This window comes from Capricornis sumatraensis, chromosome X, assembly GCF_032405125.1.
Source record: "Capricornis sumatraensis isolate serow.1 chromosome X, serow.2, whole genome shotgun sequence".
Taxonomy (NCBI): domain Eukaryota; kingdom Metazoa; phylum Chordata; class Mammalia; order Artiodactyla; family Bovidae; genus Capricornis; species Capricornis sumatraensis.
Genome location: NC_091092.1, coordinates 100,279,418 through 100,303,002, shown reverse-complemented (window position 1 = coordinate 100,303,002; position 23,585 = coordinate 100,279,418). Strand labels below are relative to the sequence as shown.

The 23,585-nt window shown below is 42.6% G+C and overlaps 1 protein-coding gene across 1 annotated transcript in view; it reads right to left on the bottom strand.

The window, feature by feature from the left end:
• MAOB (monoamine oxidase B) overlaps window positions 1-23,585 on the bottom strand; it is a 120,988-nt gene that overhangs the window by 26,994 nt on the left and 70,409 nt on the right. The window contains exons 4-5 of the mRNA XM_068962953.1: window positions 3,202-3,306; window positions 2,411-2,502 (exon numbers count right to left, since the gene is read on the bottom strand). Of these exons, the coding sequence (XP_068819054.1) occupies window positions 2,411-2,502; window positions 3,202-3,306 (197 nt within the window). The remainder of the gene's footprint in view (window positions 1-2,410; window positions 2,503-3,201; window positions 3,307-23,585) is intronic.

The following is a 23,585-nucleotide window of genomic DNA, read 5'->3' as shown; positions in this document are numbered from 1 at the left end:
AGGCCTCCCTGTCCATCACCAACTCCTGGAGTTTACCCAAACTCATCTCCATTGAGTCGGTGATGCCATCCAACCATCTCACTCTCTGTTGTCCCCTTCCCTTTATTTTATTTATTTTTAAAATATTTATTTGGCTACATTGGATCTTAGTTGCAGCATGTGGGATCTAGTTCCCTGACCAGGTATCAAACCTGGGCCCCCTGCATTGGGAGAGCAGAGGCTTAGCCACTGGATCACCAGAGAAGTCCCAAGGGTTACTTCCTTTGAAACTAGGAAATGATCTCATAGTTATCTTGCTTAGGAAAAATTTAAAAATTAGCTTGTGTTCATATAGTCCTAACATCTCAGAATGCAGTATTTCGTCAGCCAACAACCTGAAATATTCGTTAACAGGAGGACAAGGCCAAGGACTATGACAGAAAAACTCAGATCTCTATGAGACCAAAGAAATATAATTAGTCTTATCTTCAGTGAGCTTTAAAGCTCTCTGGAGAGAGAAGAACTCATGAATTTATTAAAAGCTTTTTATAATGGGAGTTATAAAATAAATGCAGGTAATAAATACTCATTATATTTTGAAAATCTCATGTATAAAATTTAAAACTGAATACTGCAATTTTATTACCAAAAAACCCAGTTGTATCACAAGCTACATTCTCAAAAAATGTGGTAAATCACGTGTTAAAATGATGTAATTAATAATAGGCATGATTTCATGACAATAAAAGGGTTTTATTCTTTCAAAATTGGTTTTTTTCAAAGGCTGAAGACATAAGAGTAGTACATGCTCATCACAAACTATTATATAATAATAATGGCAATGATTAAAAACTGGAAGTAACTAAAATGTCTAATGATAATAGATAAAAACATTATAATATTTACTTTTCATGGAATAGTCTGCAACCATGAAATATGGTGTTTGATGAAGAATTTTAATTACTCGGACAAATGTTTGCACTGTAATATATGTTAAAAAAAAAGTTCTGATGGATGTCCATTGCTTGCAGTGCATATACTGTTTTCTTTTTAGAAATGAGATCACATTGTACATACTTGATTATAGTCTGCTTTTCTATTTGTTTAATAATACAATTTTTTCAAGCCATTAAATATTCTTCTACAACAAAATTTTAAAGATTTTAGGGTATTCCAATTTTCAGACAAAGCATAATTAATTTAACCAATCTTCAATTTGGGGATCTTTCGATTTTCCTTTTAAAAATAATGCTTTGAGGAAATTTCCTGGTGATCCAGTGGTGAGGATTCTGCTTCCACGGTCAGCTAAGGTCCTGCAAGCCACGTGGCCAAAATAATAATAATAATGGTTTGAATTTCCCTTTCTCTCTCCTTTTTTTCTCTCCTTTTTTAAGCTAAATTTTTAAAAGTTGAATTTGCATATAAAAACATATGTACATTTTATGTCTTTTGATTATTTCCATATCTCAGATTCAGATATCCCTAAAATCTTTTTTACTTTTAGTTGCCAGAGCTCCAACTTCCCTCCCCAATGCCTAGAGAATGAAGATATCAACCGCAGAGTCATATTCCCAACTAATGCTGTTTAGCATGGGCAAATACCCTCATTGCAATTCCATTTTCTTACTTTGTTTACCACAAATTCACCACATGCTTGAGATTCAATCCTTTCCCTTTTCCCTGCTGTCCAAGATCAGTGAGGCCTCTCTATCATGTCTGTCTATACAGCTTCCACAACTCTACCAACTGCAATTTAATACTTGACTCATGCACACTTTCTTTCAATGCTACATGTTTCTCCTTAATGGGGAGTAGTCATCCATGTTTCCTGGATACTTGTGAATGATCCAGAGAACTTCTCTAGAAGTTCCTCTTCAAAGCCTTAAAGAGTTGCACCCCATTCCATAGGTGTTTGAAATGTATATCCTGATACACTATCTCCATACCTGAACTTTAGCAAGGAGTACAAAACTATCTTTACTTCAACAGCTTGATAAATGAGATCTTTAAGCTGTTCCTTTTTAAAAAACACATATTTATTTATTTACTTTGGCCATGCCATGTAGGATCTTAGTTTCCCCCACCAGGGATTAAAACAGTGCCCCCTGCACTGGAAGCACAGAGTCCTAACTACTGGACCACCAGGGAAGTCTCCCTTTAAGCTGTTCTAAATAAAAGAGATGGCACATTCTAGACTGTCCTGAGGACTTTATGGGCCAATATCACCTTTGTGATGCAAACCTATTTCAAAGAAGTAAGTTTGATGTATAGACACCTTTAGGACATGATCCCAATATTTTTCAGCCCTCCACTTGACCAACTGTGGTTTTAGACATAAAACAGCTCTTTATCTCAGAGCTGCTGAATGGAATTGCTAAATACATCTGAAAGTGGATCACAGTCAACGCCTGTGCCTGATGGCGACTCTTACTCTGTCCAGCAGATCTTGTCCAGCAACTCCTTCATTGTCATCAGGTCCCACTGTTCTGCAAGGGGTGCCTTCCACGGGGCATCACTGGGAATCTACATTCGGGTGATGATTCAGAGGGGAAAAAACAAATGCAATTTTCCATTTTAAATTACCATTTCAATAGTATTAAAAACTCTAACTTAAAGAAAATTCCAAATTCCCTCAATAGTGGTTTTTATTGCACAATCCATTTCCTATTCCTATTCACTCAATCCATATTTAATTTATGCTAACCTTTCCTCTACCATAAATCGACATGATGCTGTAATCAGGTGGTTTCCAAATAACTACTAAGTTACTAATTTAGAGAGAACAATTCAGAAAGTCAACGCCTTAACAAAGATCAGCCAGTTGCACCAAATCATGTTTAAACTGGGCCTTCAGGTGTGTTTACTCTGTGTGTGTTTACTTAGGAGATGCAGGTCTGGGCATGGTGATGACTCAAAGATCCAGAAATCTTATTTGCTATTTCTGAAGATATTCTACATTAGAAACATTATCACAGGAAAGCTGAATGATATAAAATCTTCCCTCCGCCCCCCGCCATTGGTAGTATACAAATAGGAGCCTGTTGGACATCTCATTCTTTTAAAGGTTAGAAACAAGTTTATTCATCCATCTCACAAATCTTTACTGTGAGTCACTGTGCTACACAATGTGCTAGGCATTGGTGACATGTTTCACCTTCTTTCAAGGACTAAACTTATCATGAAGAATACAAATGTCATCAAAGAAGCTTGTGGAAGTTTTACCTCTCGTCCCATGTCATCCATCGTCCTCCAGAGGTTGTTATGATCTAGGTAGGCAATAGGATTCCACACAGATGGGAATGAGCCCCTGAAGGGGTAGGATTTGCCCTGTGAGATACAAGATATTTTTCAAAGGAAACATTTACTTCGATGTTAAATAGCTGTAAGCAAAATCATGTTATCAGTATGTGCATGCTAAGTCGCTTCAGTAGTGTCTGACTCTTTGCAACCCTATGGACTGTAGCCCGCCAGGCTCCTCTGTCCATGGGATTCTCCAGGCAAGAATACTGGAGTGAGTTGCCATTTCCTCCTCCAAGGGATTTTCCTCACCCAGGGATCGAACCCAGGTCTCCTAAATCTCCTGCACTAGCAGGAGAGTTCTTAACCACTAGCACCACCTGGGAAGCCCCCTATCAGTTTGTGATAGATACTCAAATGTTTTAGTTCCTTGTGTCCTCAGAACTTAACTTTTAAGCATGAAGATTTCCAGCAGAATTCCCTGTTACTAAAGAAATTTGGTGCCACACCCAACATAATAGAGAAGCTACTTTCTGAAACTGGAACTCTTACCATGTAAAATATAAATGGCAGTACAGAAGTGAGGTTACCTAATCTCATTTTCCAATGGTACTTACAAATATCTCAGAGCCAGGATATCCCTGCATGGTGGAGGGTCAGAAAATGGAAACTATAAATATTACACAAGTTAGAAGGGGATGGAAAACCAATTGCTGGAATGGAAATATCTCTAGGAAGAGTCACAAAAGAGGACCCAGCAAGTTTTTCCCAGGAATAGATACACTAGGTCAACACAAGAGTTCCCAAGGATCAAGGTCAAAACAAAAAGAAGAGACAACTTAGGGAGTTCCCTGGTGGTCCACTTAGGACTCCTAACTTTCACTGTCATGGCCCCTGGTTCAATCGCTGGTTGGGGAACTAAGATCCTGCAAGCAGAGTTACAGCCACACACACAATAACAGACGATTTCAAGGATCTCTTTGTGACATGTTTACACTACCTGGTGCTTCCAAGAGAGTAGGGATACCTCAACACAGAGATAAAAGGCATATATTAATATTTCTGCAAAGATTACTAATATGGCAGCATATAAGTCATCTCTGGGAAACTTAACTTGTTAATGCTGGAAGAAAACTACCATTAATCACTTTTGGTTTATTTGAAAACCTGAGTCAGAAGTCAGGATGTGTATTCTGACATCATCTTGCAACCAAATTGGAGTAACTCAAGGTCCACAATCAACCCATATCTCACAATAGTCTCAGTCATTCAGCAAAGTTTCATCTCATACTGATTTTGCGCTCACAGAAATAATTTTAATTACAAACTCTATGGTCATATTGCTCTTTCTCCAACAACGTCCTAAGGTTCTCAGGGAAGAGTTATCATATAGGCTTACTTTTCTTCTATTAGTCAAGATTCTCCAGACAAACAAAGCCAATTGAATGTGTGTGTATGTGTGTGTGCATGGGAGTGATGAGAGAGAGAGATTAATTTAAGGAATTGGCTCAGGCAATTGTAGAGGCTTGGCAACTCCATAATCTACAGGGCAGGCTGGCTAGCTGGAAATTCAGGGAAGAGTTGCAGTTCAAGTCCAAAGACCATCTGCTAGCAGAATTCCCTCTTCCTTGGGGAACCTCAGTGTTGTTCTGTTAAAACCTTTAACTGCTTGGATGAGGTCCACTCACATTATGTAGGGGAATCTGCTTTATTCAAAGTCTAATTTAAATGATAATCTCATCTTAAAAAAAACCTGCAGAGAAGCATCTAGAAGAGTGTTTGATCAAATATCTGGGTATTGTGGCCTAGCGAAGTTGACACATAAAATTAACTACTACACATTTCAGCTAGCAAAGACTTTATCTGCAGTGCATGAGACCCGGGTTCCATCCCAAGGTCGGGAAGATCCTGGCAAAGGGAATGCCTACCCACTTCAGTATTCTTGCCTGGAGAATTCCATGGACAGAGGATACAGTCCAGGGGATCACAGAGTGGGACAAGACTGAGTAACTAACACTTTCATGAGGTATAATTCACATACAATGAAACTATTTTAAATGCACCATTTGGGAAGTTTTTGACACACTGTATGTACCTGTGTAACCATTATGACAGTCAAGATATAAAACATTTCCATCACCCCAGAAAGTTCTCTCCTACCCCTTCCCAGTCAATTCCTATTCCCTTTCTGCCCCCAGACAACCACTGATCAGTTTTTTGTCTCTATAGATTGGTTTTGCCTGTTCTAGAATTTTTTTTTTTTAACAAATGGAATCATGCGGTATGTATGATTCCACATTTATCTGGCTTCTTTTGCTCAACATGGTGTTCTTGAGGCTCATCCATGCTGCAGTGGTCCTTTTTGATTGCTGAGTGTTTCACTGTATGGATGCACCATGGTTTGTTTATCCATTCCTCCGCTGATGATTATTTCCAGTTTTGATTCATTGTGAATAAAGCTATTATGAACATCCTTGTACAGGTCTTTTTGTCACACACACACACACACACACACACACACATACATATGTATTTTTTTTTTCTTTTGAATAAATGCCTAGGAGTGGAATGGCTGAGCTGCATGGTAGCTGTACATTGAACTTTTCAAGTTTAATAGTTTCCCAAAGTGATTCTACTGCTTTACATTCTCACCAGAAATGTACAAGAGTTCTACTTGCTCCGCAGCCTGATCAACACTTGGTTGACTTTTATGTTTTAAGTACCCTTTTGATTTTAGAATATTAGACTTATGGAGAAATTGCAGAGACAGTACAGAAAGTGTCCTTATTCCTTTCAACTAATTTTCCCTAATGCTAATATTGTACATTACCACTGTACATTTCTGAAAACTTGGATCCACAGGATCATTCGTTACAAAGGACATGTGAGTCCCACCCCAGCACTGCCTCTCCAAAGCTGATTGACATGGAACAAGTAAGTTGCTTGATCTCATTAGGCCCCATATATCAATCTTTCCAACTCGACAACTCTTGGCCCCATCATCTTCCTCCAGGAAGTATGTCCAGATTACCACAAACAACTGGGTTAGGGGGCCTTCTCTATGTCCCAGAGCTCTGCTGCCACTAACTCCACTGCACCAGTGTCATTTAACCACTCTGTGTTACCCACTGGACTTTAAGCTACAAGATCACACACTCTGGAGCCAATCTTATGATTAAGTCATGTCTCTGCCACTCACTAGCTATGTTCAGCTGCTTAAGCTCTCTGTCCTCAGTTTACCCATGTGTAAAATGGGATGACAGTCACTACCTCATAGATGTACTGTAAAGATAAAGTGAGATGACTCACGTGAGTTACTGTGACAACTGGCATATTGTCAGTTCTCAACAAATAATGTTGTTGTTATTCCTGCAGCGGTTACCACTGCTGTAATTATTATTTTTGCATGTCTAGGACCTGTGGGCATAGATTTCTGGCACACAGTAAGTTCACAATAAATGTTGGATATCATCTCAGGTGTGTGACCTTGAACTTACTTATTTGACACACAATGTCCTAAATTCTAAGAAAGATCTCTGGTCTTAGTCTTTTGGGGCTGCTCTAACAACAACAACAACAAAATACAATACACTGGGTGTTTAGGAATAACAGAAATTTATTTCTCAAAGTTCTGGAGGTTGGGAAGTTCAAAGTCAAGACACTGGCAAATGTGGTATCTGGTGAGGACCAACTTCCTGGTTCACAGATGATCATCTTCCTGCTGTATCATCACACTGTAGAAGAGACAAGGGACCTCTCCAGGTCTCTTTATAAGGGCACTGATCTCATTCATGAGGACTCTGTCCTTATGACCTAATCACATCCCAAAGGCTCTGTCTTCTAACACTATCTCACTGCGGGTTAGGATTTCAATATATGAATTTGAGGGAGGGCACAAACATTTGGTTTATAGCAGGTTTCCTATGCTTTTATTAACTTCTTTGTTTTTAAGTTCCCTCCCCTGGCCCCTGAAGCTCCCCACCATCAATCCTTGCCCCCCTTCCCACTACACACCAGAGATGCACTTATAAAAGGAGTTAAGAGATAGAACTAGCACAGTAAGGAAATACGACAGGCTACCTCACAAAGTTAAATAAGTTCAATAAGCAGGCTGACAATACACAGCCTTGACGTACTCCTTTTCCTATTTGGAACCAGTCTGTTGTTCCATGTCCAGTTCTAACTGTTGCTTTCTGACCTGCATACAGATTTCTCAAGAGGCAGGTTAGGTGGTCTGGTATTCCCATCTCTTTCAGAATTTTCCACAGTTTATTGTGATCCACACAGTCAAATGCTTTGGCATAGTCAATAAAGCAGAAATAGATGTTTTTCTGGAACTCTCTTGCTTTTTCCATGATCCAGTGGATGTTGGCAATTTGATCTCTGGTTCCTCTGCCTTTTCTAAAACCAGCTTGAACATCAGGGAGTTCATGGTTCATGTATTGCTGAAGGCTGGCTTGCAAAAGAATTTTGAGCATTACTTTACTAGCATGTGAGATGAGTGCAATTGTGCAGTAGTTTGAGCATTCTTTGGCATTGCCTTTCTTTGGGATTGGAATGAAAACTGACCTTTTCCAGTCCTGTGGCCACTGCTGAGTTTTCCAAATTTGCTGGCATATTGAGTGCAGCACTTTCACAGCATCATCTTTCAGGATTTGAAACAGCTCAACTGGAATTCCATCACCTCCACTAGCTTTGTTCATAGTGATGCTTTCTAAGGCCCATTTGACTTCACATTCCAAGATGTCTGGCTCTAGATTAGTGATCACATCATCATGATTATCTTGGTCGTGAAGATCTTTTTTGTATAGTTCTTCCGTGTATTCTTGCCACCTCTTCTTAATATCTTCTGTTTCTGTTAGGTCCATATCATTTCTGTCCTTTATTGAGCCCATCTTTGCATAAAATGTTCCCTTGGTATCTCTAATTGTCTTGAAGAGATCTCTAGTCTTTCCCATTCTGTTCTTTTCCTCTATTTCTTTGCATTGATTGCTGAAGAAGGCTTTCTTATCTCTTCTTGCTATTCTTTGGAACTCTGCATTCAGATGCTTATATCTTTCCTTTTCTCCTTTGCTTTTCACCTCCCTTCTTTTCACAGCTATTTGTAAGACCTCCCCAGACAGCCATTTTCCTTTTTTGCATTTCTTTTCCATGAGGATGGTCTTGATCCCTGTCTCCTGTACAATGTCATGAACCTCAGTCCATAGTTCATCAGGCACTCTATCTATCAGATCTAGGCCCTTAAATCTATTTCTCACTTCCACTGTATAACCATAAGGGATTTGATTTCGGTCATACCTGAATGGTCTAGCGGTTTTCCCTACTTTCTTCAATTTGAGTCTGAATTTGGTAATAAGGAGTTCATGATCTGAGCCACAGTCAGCTCCCGGTCTTGTTTTTCTTGACTGTATAGAGTTTCTCCATCTTTGGCTGCAAAGAATATAATCAATCTGATTTTGGTGTTGACCATCTGGTGATGTCCATGTGTAGAGTCTTCTCTTGTGTTGTTGGAAGAGGTGTTTGCTATGACCAGTGCATTTTCTTGACAAAACTCTATTAGTCTTTGCCCTGCTTCATTCCATACTCCAAGGCCAAATTTGCCTGTTACTCCAGGTGTTTCTTGACTTCCTACTTTTGCATTCCATCCCCTATAATGAAAAGGATATCTTTTTGGGGTGTTAGTTCTAAAAGGTCTTGTAGGTCTTCATAAAACCGTTCAACTTCAGTTTCTTCAGCGTTACTGGTTGGGGCATAGACCTGGATAACTGCGATATTGAATGGTTTGCCTTGGAGACAAACAGAGATCATTCTGTCATTTTTGAGATTGCATCCAAGTACTGCATTTCGGACCCTTTTGTTGACCATGATGTCTACTCCATTTCTTCTGAGGGATTCCTGCCCGCAGTAGTATATATAATGATCATCTGAGTTAAATTCACCCATTCTAGTCCATTTTAGTTCGCTGATTCCTAGAATGACACCACCTTTATGGCAGAAAGTGAAGAGGAACTAAAAAGCCTCTTGATGAAAGTGAAAGAGAAGAGTGAAAAAGTTGGCTTAAAGCTCAACATTCAGAAAACAAAGATTATGGCATCCGGTCCCATCACTTCATGGGAAATAGACGGGGAAACAGTAGAAACAGTGTCAGACTTTATTTTTGGGGGCTCCAAAATCACTGCAGATGGTGACTGCAGCCATGAAATTAAAAGACGCTTACTCCTTGGAAGAAAAGTTATGACCAACCTAGATAGTATATTCAAAAGCAGAGAGATTACTTTGCTGACTAAGGTCTGTCTAGTCATGGCTATGGTTTTTCCTGTGGTCATGTATGGATGTGAGAGTTGGACTGTGAAGAAGGCTGGGTGTCGAAGAATTGATGCTTTTGAACTGTGGTGTTGGAGAAGACTCTTGAGAGTCCCTTGGACTGCAAGGAGATCCAACCAGTCCATTCTGAAGGAGATCAACCCTGGGATTTCTTTGGAAGGAATGATGCTGAAGCTGAAGCTCCAGTACTTTGGCCACCTCATGAGAAGGGTTGACTCATTGGAAAAGACTCTGATGCTGGGAGGGATTGGGGGCAGGAGGAGAAGGGGACAACAGAGGATGAGATGGCTGGATGGCATCACGGACTCGATGGACGTGAGTCTGAGTGAACTCCGGGAGTTGGTGATGGACAGAGAGGCCTGGCGTGCTGTGATTCATGGGGTCGCAAAGAGTCGGACATGACTGAGTGACTGAACTGAACTGACCTTGCAAAGACAGAGTACACCCAAGGCTGGCACTTGAAGACCTCTCTCTGGACTATTTGGGTCTTCTGCCACAGGTAAAGGAGATCAGAAAGAGGTAAAACCACAAGCAGGTTGAATAATCACCCCTTAAATGGGAAGAACAGCCCATTTTTGCTGCAAACCCCTTTAGGACCAAGAATCAGTTCAATTCAGTTAAGTTGCTCAGTCGTGTCTCACTCTTTGTGACTTCATGGACTGCAGCATGCCAGGCCTCCCTGTCCATCACCAACTCCCGGAGTCCACCCAAACCCATGTCCATTGTGTTGTTGATGCCATCCGACCATCTCATCATCTGTTGTCCCCTTCTCTCGCCTTCAATCTTTCCCAGCATCAGTGTCTTTTCAAATGAGTCAATTCTTCACATCAAGTGGCCAAAGTACTGGAATTTCAGCTTCAACATCAGTCCTTCCAATGAACATTCAGGACTGATTTCCTTTAGGATGGACTGGTTGGATCTCCTTGCAGTCCAAGGGACTCTCAAGAGCCTTCCCCAACACCACAGTTCAAAGGCATCAATTCTTTGGCACTCAGCTCTCTTTATAGTCCAACTCTCATTTCCATACATGACCACTGGAAAAACCATAGCCTTGACTAGATGGACCATTGTTGGCCAAGTAATGTCTCTGCTTTTTAACACACTGTCTAGGTTGGTCATAACTTTTCTTCCAAGGAGCAAGCATCTTTTTATTTCATGGTTGCAGTCACCATCCGTAGTGATTTTGGAGCCCAAGGAAATAAAGTCTGCCACTGTTTCCACTGTTTCTCCATCTATTCGCCATGAAGTGATGGGACCAGATATCATGATCTTTGTTTTCTGAATGTTGAGCTTTAAGCCAACTTTTTCACTCTCCTCTTTCATCAAGAGACTCTTTAGTTCTTCTTCACTTTCTGCCATAAGGGTTATGCCATCTGTGTATCTGAGGTTATTGATATTTCTCCCAGCAATCTTGATTCCAGCTTGTGCTTCCTCCAGCCCAGCGTTTCTCATTATGTGCTCTGCATATAAGTTCAATATGCAGGGTGGCAATATACAGCCTTGACATACACCTTTTCCTATTTGGAACCAGTCTGTTGTTCCATGCTCCAGGACCAAGAATGGAGGGGAAGAAATTAATAGTCAGACAGACAGGTTATTCAGCCCTTTGTGTGTGCTTGTTTTCACAAACACTTTGTTTCTGCCAGAAATCACCAGCAGATGACTTGAAGAAGCATGTGAGCCCAGCACATTTGGTTAATTGGTGTCCGCTCTGTCACTGCCAAGGTCTGCACCAACAGCCATGGTAGCTGCTGGGAACATAAAAGCAGTGGCTTCAGAAATTGTGAACTTCCATGTGATGCATGTGGTTTGGCCCAGGAAAAGGTGAAGAACAGCTTTTGGGTGAGGGCAGAGTTATCATGACTTGCACAGAGAGCCCCATCCAACAACAGTGACCTATTTCTCCTTCCTGGTTAACCTTCGACCCATTGTGAGATGGGTACCTCTCCACTATCCCTCCCTCCTTTCTCAAGGATAACACCTTTGTAAAGCACACATCATATGGAAAGGATATGAAGGAGGTGGGCGAGGGGCTTCCAAGACTGCACTTGATAGATGCCAGCTTAGCAGCCCATTTGAGACGTCACCCCCACTGAAGGCCAGGCATTCAACTGGGTCCTAAACACAGTGGGGGCTGCACCAACAGCAATCATTCTGGCAACATGATGGGGTCAGAGATCAGCTGCCAAAGCCCTCCTAAATCAGGAATGCTCATAGACAGGAGATGTGTTCAGAACTCTAAAGCCAAAACCAAAGTGAGAAGTGACCACCACAAAGAGCTCTGTGTGAGTAAATGGAAACCAAACAATGTACAAAGAGTACTGTGATGCAGAAGAATAAAACATTTTACCCTTTTTATGTGCTCATTTACTGACAGTCCTTGGTGTCTTACATCCAAGCAAGTAGAACCTTAGCTAAGTTTATAAAAGCGATTACATCCTTCGGTGTCTTCGGGGTACTGTTTCCAAGACGCACAGCAGACACCCAAGTCCATGGATTCTCAAATCCCAGGGCAGGCCCTCTGTATCTGTGAGTTTTATATCCACGGATTCAACCAACCACAATCATAAATATAATACATGATCTGTGGTCGGTTGAATCTGCAAACATGGAGAGCCAACTGTATTGTTGTATAAGATTACAGAAATCTTATGATGAACCCAAGAAATAACTATTATTAGAGCCATAAAAACTCAAGTCTTCAAGCTTCAGAGAATAAGTAGGGGAAGCAGGGAAAGGTCTAAATTTATTTGACATGACCAAAGATACTGTGAGAGTTTTGTGCCTCAGATTCAGCTTTTGTAGAAACATTCCAGTGATTATTACTATTTAGAATATTGTCCAGGGAGGCCTGTCTCATCTGAGGAAATCATGGGAAGACATCACAGTAAGTCCCCAGCTCAGGGACAAAGCAACATATCACAACAGATTGAATGCCAAAGGCAGATAGGAGAATCCAGCTATTTCCTCTTCAGCCAGGTGGGAAAGACACACAAAAATGAAAATCAATGCCACTCACTCATGTGTTTGCCTTAGAAAACATCTTTTTTTTTTTTTTCCATAAAGCTATTTTAACTTGTCATAGGGGTATTGTTGTTACTTTAGGTGAATTGGGCTTCCATGGTGTCTCAGCTGGTAAAGAATCCACCTGCAATGCAGGAGACCTGGGTTCAATCCCTGGGTTGGGATGATCCCCTGGAGAAAGGAAAGGTTACCCACTCTAGTATTCTGGCTTGGAGAATTCCATGGACTGTATAGTCTAGTGGACTATATACGGTCTACTCAAATGGACTATATATAGTCTAGTCAAAGCTATGGTCTTTTCAGTAGTCATGTATGGATGTGAGAGTTGGACTATAAAGAAAGCTGAGTGCCAAAGAATTAATGCTTTTGAACTGTGGTGTTGGAGAAGACCCTTGAGAGTCCCTTGGATTGCAAGGAGATCCAACCAGTACATCCTGAAAAAAAATCAGTCCTGAATATTCATTGGAAGGACTGATGCTAAAGCTGAAACTCCAATACTCAGGCCACCTGATGTGAAGAACTGACACATTAGAAAAGACCCTGATGCTGGGAAAGATTGAAGGCGGGAGGAAAAGGGACGACAGAGGATGAGATGGTTGGATGGCATCACTGACTCGATAGACATGAGTTTAAGCAAACTCTGGGAGTTGGTGTTGGACAGGGAAGCCTGGTGTGCTGCAGTCCATGGGGTCTCAAATAGTTGGACACAACTGAGCAACTTTCACTTTCACTTTAGGTGAATTAATAGATATTGTTAAAAACTCTCAGTTTTGATTCCTAATATGGAAAATACAAACAGATGGAGTCACTTGAGCCAAAGCTACTTGAAGTTCTCAGCAATTTTCAAGAATGTAAAAGTCTGAAAAGGGCTGAAACAGAAGCACAGGAGAAGGGATGCAGGGTGGCTTTAAAAGACCAAAGAATGGATTCAAAACAGGCTCTGAAACTTGATAGCTGTGTGACTACAGGCAAGTTGCTCAACATTTGTGTACTCCTATCCTTAGATTTGGAATAATGGTACCCATCTCACAGGGGTATTATAAGAATTAACCCAAATGGTACAGAGCAAATAGGATGCACTCACTAAATGGATGGTGCTGACAGTTCTAGGATCATGAGGCATGCCCTGTCATTTATACAACCACTTCTTACCCATAAATCCAGGTTTATCAATTAATCTCCTTTGGGTAAATTCCTAGAATCAGAAAACCTAGCAAGGAGATTGATGTGTGACATTTTAAAGGAAATTTGCAGACAACCAGCAACCAACTTGATTATCTCATGGCCTTATTTTGTAGCCTTTGAGCCATGCAAGCCCATTGAAAACACCTGAAATCTGCCTTCTTGGCCCGTAATGAGATGGGCTGGCTTGGCAGGCACATACATCACTAACGACAGTGACAATCCTGATGTTCCAGGTGTTTCTGCCCTTCTCCTGACCCTCATTCTCTGGAGGCAAAGACCACCCACCCTGAATTCAGTCCCATCTGGGAAGCCCTTTTGCCATCTTATTTCCCACATTGATGCAAAGAACTTACTCATTGGAAAAGATCCTGATGCTGGGAAAGATTGAAGGCATGAGGAGAAGGGGAAGATAGAGGATAAGATGGTTGTATGGCATCACCGACTCGATGGACATGAGTTGGAGCAAGCTCCAGGAGTTGGTCATACACAGGGAGGCCTGGCATGCTGCAGTCCACGGGGTCGCAAAGAGTCAGACACGACTGAGCAAATGAACTGAACTTCCCAAGCTGACCCCAGTCTCTACAGTAAGAACAGGTGAGGCCAAGCTACTTTCAGTTCTCAGTAATCTTCAAGAATGAAAAGAGTCTAAGAAGGGCTGGAACACAACTACAGGAGAAGGGGTACAGGGTGACTTTTAAAAGTCTAAACAACAGATTCAAAACAGATTCCTTCTCAGTGTCTCCTCTGCTGTTCATGGAAATCATGCCTTCCTCCTGGGAGCCAGAGCCAGCCACCTGGCGAGAACGCAGTCATTTTTACAGCTCTTGGCAAGGACTCCGATCGAGTCACAGACAAAACAGGAGGAGGACTGAGCTTAACTTTTGATCTATATTTCCAGTTTGGAAGAAAAGAAAGTTAGGCTTCCCTGGTGGCTCAGAGGTTAAACCGTCTGCCTCCAATGCAGGAGACCCAGGTTTGATCCCTGGGTCGGGAAGATCCCCTGGAGAAGGAAATGGTAACCCACTCCAGTATTCTTGCCTGGAGAATCCCATGGATGGAGAAGCCTGGTAGGCTACAGTCCACGGGGTTGCAAAGAGTTGGACATGACTTCAATTTCACTTTCATGGAGGAGGAGGGCAGGAAGCTCTACTTAGACAAATGGCTTTCTTCCTCTGTTAATGTGTTCTCATTTCTAAGTGCTTGGAGCCTGGTGTCAACACTGTGTTCTGATTGCATCATCACATGGATGAAGCTGGAGGGAGGCACAGACAACGACACTTAGTACAGGAAAGGCCTGGAGTGGTTAGGTAACTCACTCACCTTGGCCAGGCCAGCCTGACTTTCTCACAACAGGAGGTCTTGATAAGGAATAGAAAGCTACCTCCAAAAAATAGCCAGGAGAATTTGGGAGATGCCGAAAGAGGGAGGAGATGAACAACCTCCCAGAAATCCTCATGCTGGATTCCATCTTGGCTGAGAGATCCACACCACCTGAAAGGACCGTGAGTCAGACCAAGCAAGGTGACTAGTTAGAGACAACCCAGAAAGCTAACATCATCACCATAAAACCTGAGACTGCAGTCTACATGACAGAGCAGTTCTCCTGGGTCCCCTTACCCTCCTGCTCTCCTCCTGGGCACCCCTTCCCAATAAAGTCTCTCACTTTGTCAGTACGTGTACCTCCTCGGGCAATCCATTTCCAAGTGTTAGACAGGAGCTCACTCTTGGGCCCTTGAAGGGTCCCTCTTCCTGCAACAGAATTGTCCATGTAGGGAGAAATAGGGAAGGTGGTTGTGATAGTGGCTGAAACATTAGGCAAAGTTCTGCAGGAATTATAATAACATTAACAGCAACAGCTAATAGTGAATGTTTACCCCATTCAGACCTTGTTCTGTATACTTTGCATGTATTAATTCATTAATCTTCACAGCCACCCTTTCAGATGGAGAAGCTGAGACACAGAGAGGTAAAATAATTATCAAGGTCTCACAACTACTAAGTGGCACAGGATTGAAATTCAGACATTCAAAAGTCAATGCTCTTGATCATGAAACTTTCCAGCCTTTAATTAGAATTATTGAATACCATTTGCCAGACACTAGGTTAATGGTTTTACTTAAATTAATTCTCACAACCCAGTGAGTAAATTGCTAATTGTATGTTTCATTTTACAGATGTGTTCTGAAGCACACAGAGGTTGAGTAATATGTTCAAAGGTCACACAGCTTGCACGCAAGTAGAACAGAACTTAATCTCAGGTTTGTGCATTTAGAGCTCAAGCACTTACTTAGATCTCAGCTCTGTGAGCCGCTGCTCAAGAAGGTCTCTGGCAGATATTTAGATCCAGGAACCACTTGAGATTCTTACAAACCAGGTGGAAGCTAATGATGTGTTCAATAACCTGCCAGATCTTTTCTGTGACTCTCCAGGCAAAGACCAGTCCACCTCCCTCCTCAGGTGACTTCCATGCCAGTTCATTAGCTCACAGATACTTCTTTTTCTTTCTTCTTTTTTTTTTTTTTTTTGTTGTAAAACAAGACACAGAACACAAAGAACAGACTTGTGGACTCTTGGACTGGGAGAACGAGAGAGTGGGATGATTTGAGAGAATGGCATTGAAACATATGTTACCATATGTAAAATAGATAACTAGTTGCAAGTTTGATGCATGAAGCAGGGCACCCAAAGCTGCTGCTCTGTGACAACCTAGAGGGATGGGGTGGGGAGGGAGCTGGGAAGAGGATTCAGGATGGAGGGGACACATGTATACCTATGGTCAATTCATGTCGATGTATGGCAAAAACCATCACATTTTTGTAAATAATTATCCTCAGATCAAAATAAATAATTTTTTTTAAACAGAAATTTTAAAATTACATAGGTGAACAAATATTTCTTGACCACCTCCTAAGCACCTGTTCCAGGCTCTGGGGGCACAGTGACAAAAGACAAAAGTCTCTGCTCTCCTGGGAGCTTACACTGTAATAGACAGAAACAAAATAAAACAGAGGCTAAAAACATAAAAAAGAAAATCACGTGGTATATTAAAAGATGATACGTGCTATGAAGGAAGTACTGCTGGGTGCTCCATGGTGACCCAGAGGTGTGAGATGGGGGATGCAGGTGGGAGGGAGGTCCAAGGCGGAGGGGATATATGTATACATACAACTAATTCACTTCATCGTATAGGAGGAACTAATGCAACATGGTAAAGCAATTACACTGATTAAAAAGCAGAAAGAAAAAGGGAGTAAGAAAGGCAAAGAGGGAGTGTTGGTGGTTTGGGGTTGATTGCAATTTTAAATAAGGTGGTCAGGGAAGGCCTGACTGAGAAGGTACCATTTGAAAGAAAAGACAAGAAGAGAAGAGGGAACCATGTGACTCTCAGTGTGATGGGGCGGGAGAGGAAAGAGTGCTTTACTTAGAGGCCCCGGCAAGCATCCTGAGATGAAACAGATGTACAAGGAACAGAAAGGAGGCCTGTTTCATCCTCTTTCTTCTGCTCACTGGAATAATCCAGGCTGGAAAGAGGTGGTTGCCAAGGAGAGGCCTCTGTGCTCTGATCTCTGCAGGACAACCTGACCCCTGCATCGTGGCTCCATGTGCCCTCAGATGTTCCTTTGCCTTCTGACTTCTGGCAGTGCAAAACTTAAACTACTTTCTACACCCAGCTCAAGACTCACTTTCTTCAGGAAGCCTTTCAAAAATTGACCTCATCTCCCATTACTTTTCAAAACACAAAGTTCACCTCATTTTGAATTCTTACCATAGTAACTTATATTAATATTTGCCCATGTCAGCTCAACATTATTCTCTAGGTGTTCCACGTGATTTTGTCTTCTTTCCCCAGCCACTTCAGGAAAAAAATCAATCATTTACCTCCTCCCATGATGCTTTTGAACTGTGGTGCTAGAGAAGACTCGAGAGTCCCTTGGACTGCAAGGAGATCCAACCAGCCCATCCTAAAGGAGATCAGTCCTGAATATTCATTGGAAGGACTGATGCTGAAGCTGAAACTGCAGTACTTTGGCCACCTGATGTGAAGAACTGACTCATTGGAAAAGATCCTGATGCTGGGAAAGACTGAAGGCAGGAGGAGAAGGGGATGACAGAGGATGAGATGGTTGGATGGCATCACCGACTTGATGGACATAAGTTTAAGCAAACTCCAGGAGATGGTAAAGGACAGGGAAGCCTGGTGTGCTGCAGTCCATAGGGTCCCAAAGAGTCAGACACGACTGAGTGACTGAACTGACTGACTGATAATGCTTAAAGGTGATGTATATTTGACTGATGTTTGACAACTGTTGGATAACTGGATGACTGGATGGATGGATAGATGATTGATTGGATAAATAGCGCTACAGACTGAATATTTGTTTCCCCCTCAAATTTGTATGTTGAAGCCTAACCACTCCCGCACCCCGCCCCGTGATGGGATGTGAAGGCGGGGGTCTTTGGGAGATGATTATATTATGAGGGCTTCATTCTCATGAATGAGATCAGCGCCCTTATAAAAGAACGTCTGGAAGCTTCTGCCAAGCAAGAACACAGCGAGCAGACAGCATCACCAGATTTGCCAGTGACCTTGATCTTGGCCTTCCCAGCCTCTAGAACTGGGAGAAATAAATTTCTGTTGTTTATAAGCCATCCAGTCTGTGGTATTTTGTTATAGCAACCCAAACGGATGAAGGCAAATAGTTTTAAAATAAGAAGAGGAATTCTTCACCGTCTGAAACAGAAGAGCGACTAAATGCTTTCTAAACACCATGAAATTTAATATCTTCTGAAAAAAAACTTTAAGTGTTTCAACTAGGAAACTGAACATTGTAATTCTTCCCCCACCAAAACTTGATCAGTATCTTTGTTCTCTTTACTTTCCTAATCTTTTCTAAATATACCTGCTGATGGAGATGGAGAGCTCCACAGGAAAGAGTTCTCAAAATAAGCCCATACATTTACCTCAAAGAATAAGAGTGTATTGAGAAGGATGCAGGATTTTATGCCTCTAATCCTCTGCTACTTGTATTAGCCATTTCCAGCTGTATCACATTGCAAACCATCAGGACACACTACTGATGTCAAGAGGTTGTTTCCAAAGCAGAATAACGCCCACAGCTAAAATCTATCTTCCTGAGCCAATTTTTTCACTCTTTCAATTAGTAGACACGTACGTGTTTATTTGATCAAATTAGCACAGACACCTAAAATACCCCCAATAAATATCATCACTTTTTTTAGGGCATGAAATTTTGAACATTGCCAGCATCTCCCGACATCCACCAGCACTAGCAAAATGCCAGAGTGCTTTGGCCTTCCATAATGTGCTTTTCAAAAATAGAGACAGCTACCCAGCAGTTTTAGTTTTCCCAAGAGGAATCTTGGCTCGAATAAACACTACGTGTACCATTACAGTGTTAAGGATTATAAGAAAGCCAACAACTTGAAGCCGTGGCCCCTGCCCTTCTCTGGGACAAGGGCCCCCCTGAAGCTCTGTAGAAAACCATGTAATCTCTCCAGTAAAGCACACATATACAAACAATTCTGTATATAAAACCAGAGAGTATAAATGAAACTTAACTTGAGCCCTTTCTCAAGAGTCACGAATTTGAGGTTGACAAAGCTTGATGACAACACCAAGTGTTGGTGAAATTAAGAAGCAACCAGAACTGCCATGTCCTGATCATGATGGTGTGACATAGTATAACCACTTTGGAAAACCTTTTGGCAGTAACTACTAAAGATGCTTATGCACACAGTTTATGACTCACTTCTAGGTAAATGCCCAAGAAAATGGTCCCCAAACACCTACACAAGAATATGAAATGTCCATGAACATTTGTGTATTGAGCCATTTTACAGAGGAGGAGAGCGAGTCTTAGGATAAACAACTTCCCCAGGATCACCCAGCTAATGAGAGGGGTTCAAGTTCAGCCGTGCTTAAAATCAAGCTGGTTCTCCACCTCATGCCACCTCTCATGATGCAGCAGTGTTGCAGGGAGAAAGCCAATTCTGACTCCACGTTGGAAACTGTTTCTTTGACTTGCTTTTCATTGCTCTTGTTATTATAATCATACTTAATGGCTTGCCTGGAGAACCCTGAGCCTCTGCTTGACTGTAAACTAAAGGGCCTTTGTTAAGCTCCTGGAGAGACAGCTTGTCTGTGGCCTCCTGTGAATAGAAGAGATTAACACACCCCTTCCAAAGGCTGGCCACTCCCTTTGAGATGTTTTGCAAGGCTTAAGACCCTTTCACTTTACTTCCCCACCGCCTCTCCCTCTCTATTCTGCCCTTTTACTTCAGTTACTTATTGCTTCTTTCTCTCTGATCTATAAAAGAACCTGCCATCTGGACCCCAATAAGATGGTGATTTTGAGGTGCTAGCCTGCCATCTTCTCAGTCTGCTGGCTCCCCTATTAAAGTCTCTTTTGGCCTCAACACCTCATCTCTCAGATTCATTGGCCTGTCATGCGGCAAGCAAAGTGAACTTGGACTCAGTAACAGCAGGAGATCCAAGATCTGGATGGTCCCAAGGGCATAAACAACAGCAGGCACCAATGTGGCCCACCTCATTGCCATTCCACTCTGTCTGCTTAAATGTGTTTGTGACTTTAAAAGACCAAGCAAAGGATAACTATCAAATTAGAACTGATACTATATTTAGCTAAATGATGAAGAGAATTAAGATCATTTTACTGATAGGCTTGGATGTTGCTGTGCTGAGCGGCTGCTCAGTCGTGTCCAACTCTTTGAGACCCCATGGACTGTAGCCCACCAGGCTCCTCTGCCCATGGAGATTCTCTAGGCAAGAATACCAAGAGAGTTGCCATGCTCTCCTCCAGGGGATCTTCCCAACCCAGTGATCAAACCCAAGTCTCCCGCATTGCAAGTGGATTCTTTACCATCTGAGCCACCAGGGAAGCCTAATGATAGGCTTGGATAGGCCCAGAAGAAAAATCTCTAGGCATCAATTTTTAAGTGCTAAGAACATTAGGGCAATTTATTTCAATCACTAACAGCATACTGACCACAGATACGAGACAAGCACCATGTGACCCTCTGAAGACACAGAAACGAAATAAGACACAATCCCAGGCTCAACGAGCTCCAAAGTCTAGTTGGAGAGCAGGTCCATGGAAACAGTTACAGCACCATAATTATAACATGGCACATGGTTGACTTCATGGTGTCACCTGGCTACATAGCTGTAAAGGGAGCTTTGCAGAGTGCAGTCAGCAGGATTCATGAGGTCATCTGCCTGCGTGCGTGCTCAGTCGCTTCAGTCATGTCAACTCTTTGCCACCCCATGGACTATAGCCAGCCAGACTCCTCTTTCCATGGGATTCTCCAGGCAAGAATACTGGACTGGGTTGTCATGCCCTCCTCCAGGGGATCTTCCTGACCCAGAGATCGAACCTGCGTCTCCTGCCTCTCCTGCACTGCACACAGATTCTTTACCCCTGAGCCACAAAGGAAGCCTCGTGACTGCAGCTATCTTATCCCAAACACCCCTATGCATATCCATCCAGAGCCATTCTGTTAGCCAGGGGGCTAAGTCTACAAAAGCCTCAATAAGTAAAACTTGGTCTAGAACTACATAAGAGCTAAGTGGTCTACCCAAATGGTCAATACAGTGAACGCTGTGATGAGCTTGCCATCTCCCCACTCGGAAGTAAAGGTCTTATTTCTTTACCTGCTAAGAGTGTTCCTGGCAGGCAACCCTTGGCTCAGAGACGACCCCAGCTGCAGAAAAAAACCACTTTACCCAAGGTCATGCTCCCTTCTCTGAGCAACGCACTTCCAGTGACTGACTGATGTGAGGGTAGACCTCCTGCCCTGGTCAGGACAGCTCTGAAGTGTCATCCCGTCTTCAGAATTCCTTGCAGGGTGGGCTGAGGATTCCATTGAAAATATATCACAGTTTGACTTCTCCCTCTGCTGGGTCCTGCCTCTTTCCCCTTCCGTCCACAGCTGTTGATGCCCAGAGCACTCCCCAATAACCCTCCAGCATGCTAGAGACATTACTTTGCCAACAAAGGTCCATCTAGTCAAGGCTATGGTTTTTCCAGTGGTCATGTATGGATGTGAGAGTTGGACTATAAAGAAAGCTGAGTGCCAAAGAATTGATTCTTTTGAACTATGGTGTTGGAGAAGACTCTTGAGAGTCCCTTGGACTGCAATGAGATCCAACCAGTCCATCCTAAAGGAAATCAGTCCTGAATGTTCATCGGGAGGACAGGTGTGAAGCTGAAACACCAATACTTTGGCCACCTGATGTGAAGAGCTGACTCATTTGAAAAGACCCTGACACTGGGAAAGATTGAAGGTGGGAGGAGAACCCCTTCAACAGAGGATGAGATGGTTGGATGGCATCACTGACTCAATGGACATGAGTTTGAGTAAACTCCAGGAGTTGGTGATGGACAGGGATGCCTGGCATGCTGCAGTCCATGGGGTCACAAAGAGTTGAATACGACTGAGCAACTAAAGTGAAGTGAAGTGATGCTCCTCTCCATCTCAGAGATCTGCTTCCTGGGAAACTCCCTCATAACAGCCATTTAACGGAATAGACACAACAGATTGTAGCAATGTCTAAAGACTCTCAATCTCCAGGCTCTGGGGGTAGGGGTGGGGAGTTAATCTCAGGAAAATATATAGAACCAGGTACAACGGGACCCCCTTTGAGAATACGGGTTTTCTTTGGGGAGGATTAGTGGGGAGGTCCCAATCTTCTTCTCTGTGATCCTGACCAGAGACTCACTAAAGGAAATAAGAAATACAGCCATAGCTGTTACAAACATATTCAGATAGATTAACAGACTGACAGGGGAAATTGAGAGGAGAAAGACTGTAATCAAAACTAAGTGAAACTGAGCAGGACCCTGCAGGACTTCCAGGTACAAATCCTTTCCGAGTCCCACCCTCAGTCCCTGTTTCTTGTTTGTGGGGCCTCCCAGGTGGCTCAGTGGTAGAGTCTGCCTGCCAATGCAGAAGCCACAGGATACGTGGGTTTGATCCCTGGGTAGGGAAGATCCCCTGGAGGAGGAATTGGTAGCCCACTCCAGTATTTTGCCTGGAGAATCCCATGGATGGAGGAGCCTGGTGGGGTACAGTGCATGGGGTCTCAAGCAGTTGGACAAGACTTAGCATGCATGCATGTTTCCTGTTCATAGGAAATAGGCTTCATTCAGCCTCCCTGACCTTTTCAGAGTTCCAAAAGGCAGATTCAACCAGTTGCTGATCAAGGAAGGGAGGGAATGCAGAAACAAAGGAAGAGCAATCAAGAAACAATTTGTTGTTGCTGTTGTTCGGTGGTTAAGTGGTATCCAATGCTTTGCAGCTGAATAAGAAACAATAGCACAGCCATTAAAGCAGAGTCCTGGTTCCTGCTCAAGGAATATACATAATATCTTTGAGGTCTTCTGCAGGAATTAAGGCCCCCATGACGCTCCAGACTTCAATCAACTAAAACTTGGCCTCTGTCGACCTTTGTCCCAATTCTATGCTGAATTCTCCTTTGCTAAAGCCCTTTCATGAATATGCATATACCTTTAACTTCCTCAACTTTTTTGGGGGGTTCCCTGGTAGCTCAGCTGGTAAAGAATTCACCTGCAATGCAGGAGATAATACCACTTCGATTTCTGGGTCAGAAAGTTTCCTTGGAGAAGGGATAGTCTACTTGCTTCAGTATTCTGGGGCTTCCCTGGTGGCTCAGATGGTAAAGAAGGCACCCCAATGCGGGAGACCTGGGTTCGAACCCTAGATTGGGAAGATACTTTGGAGGAGGGCATGGCAATCCACTCCAGTATTTTTGCCTAGAGAATCCCCATGGACAG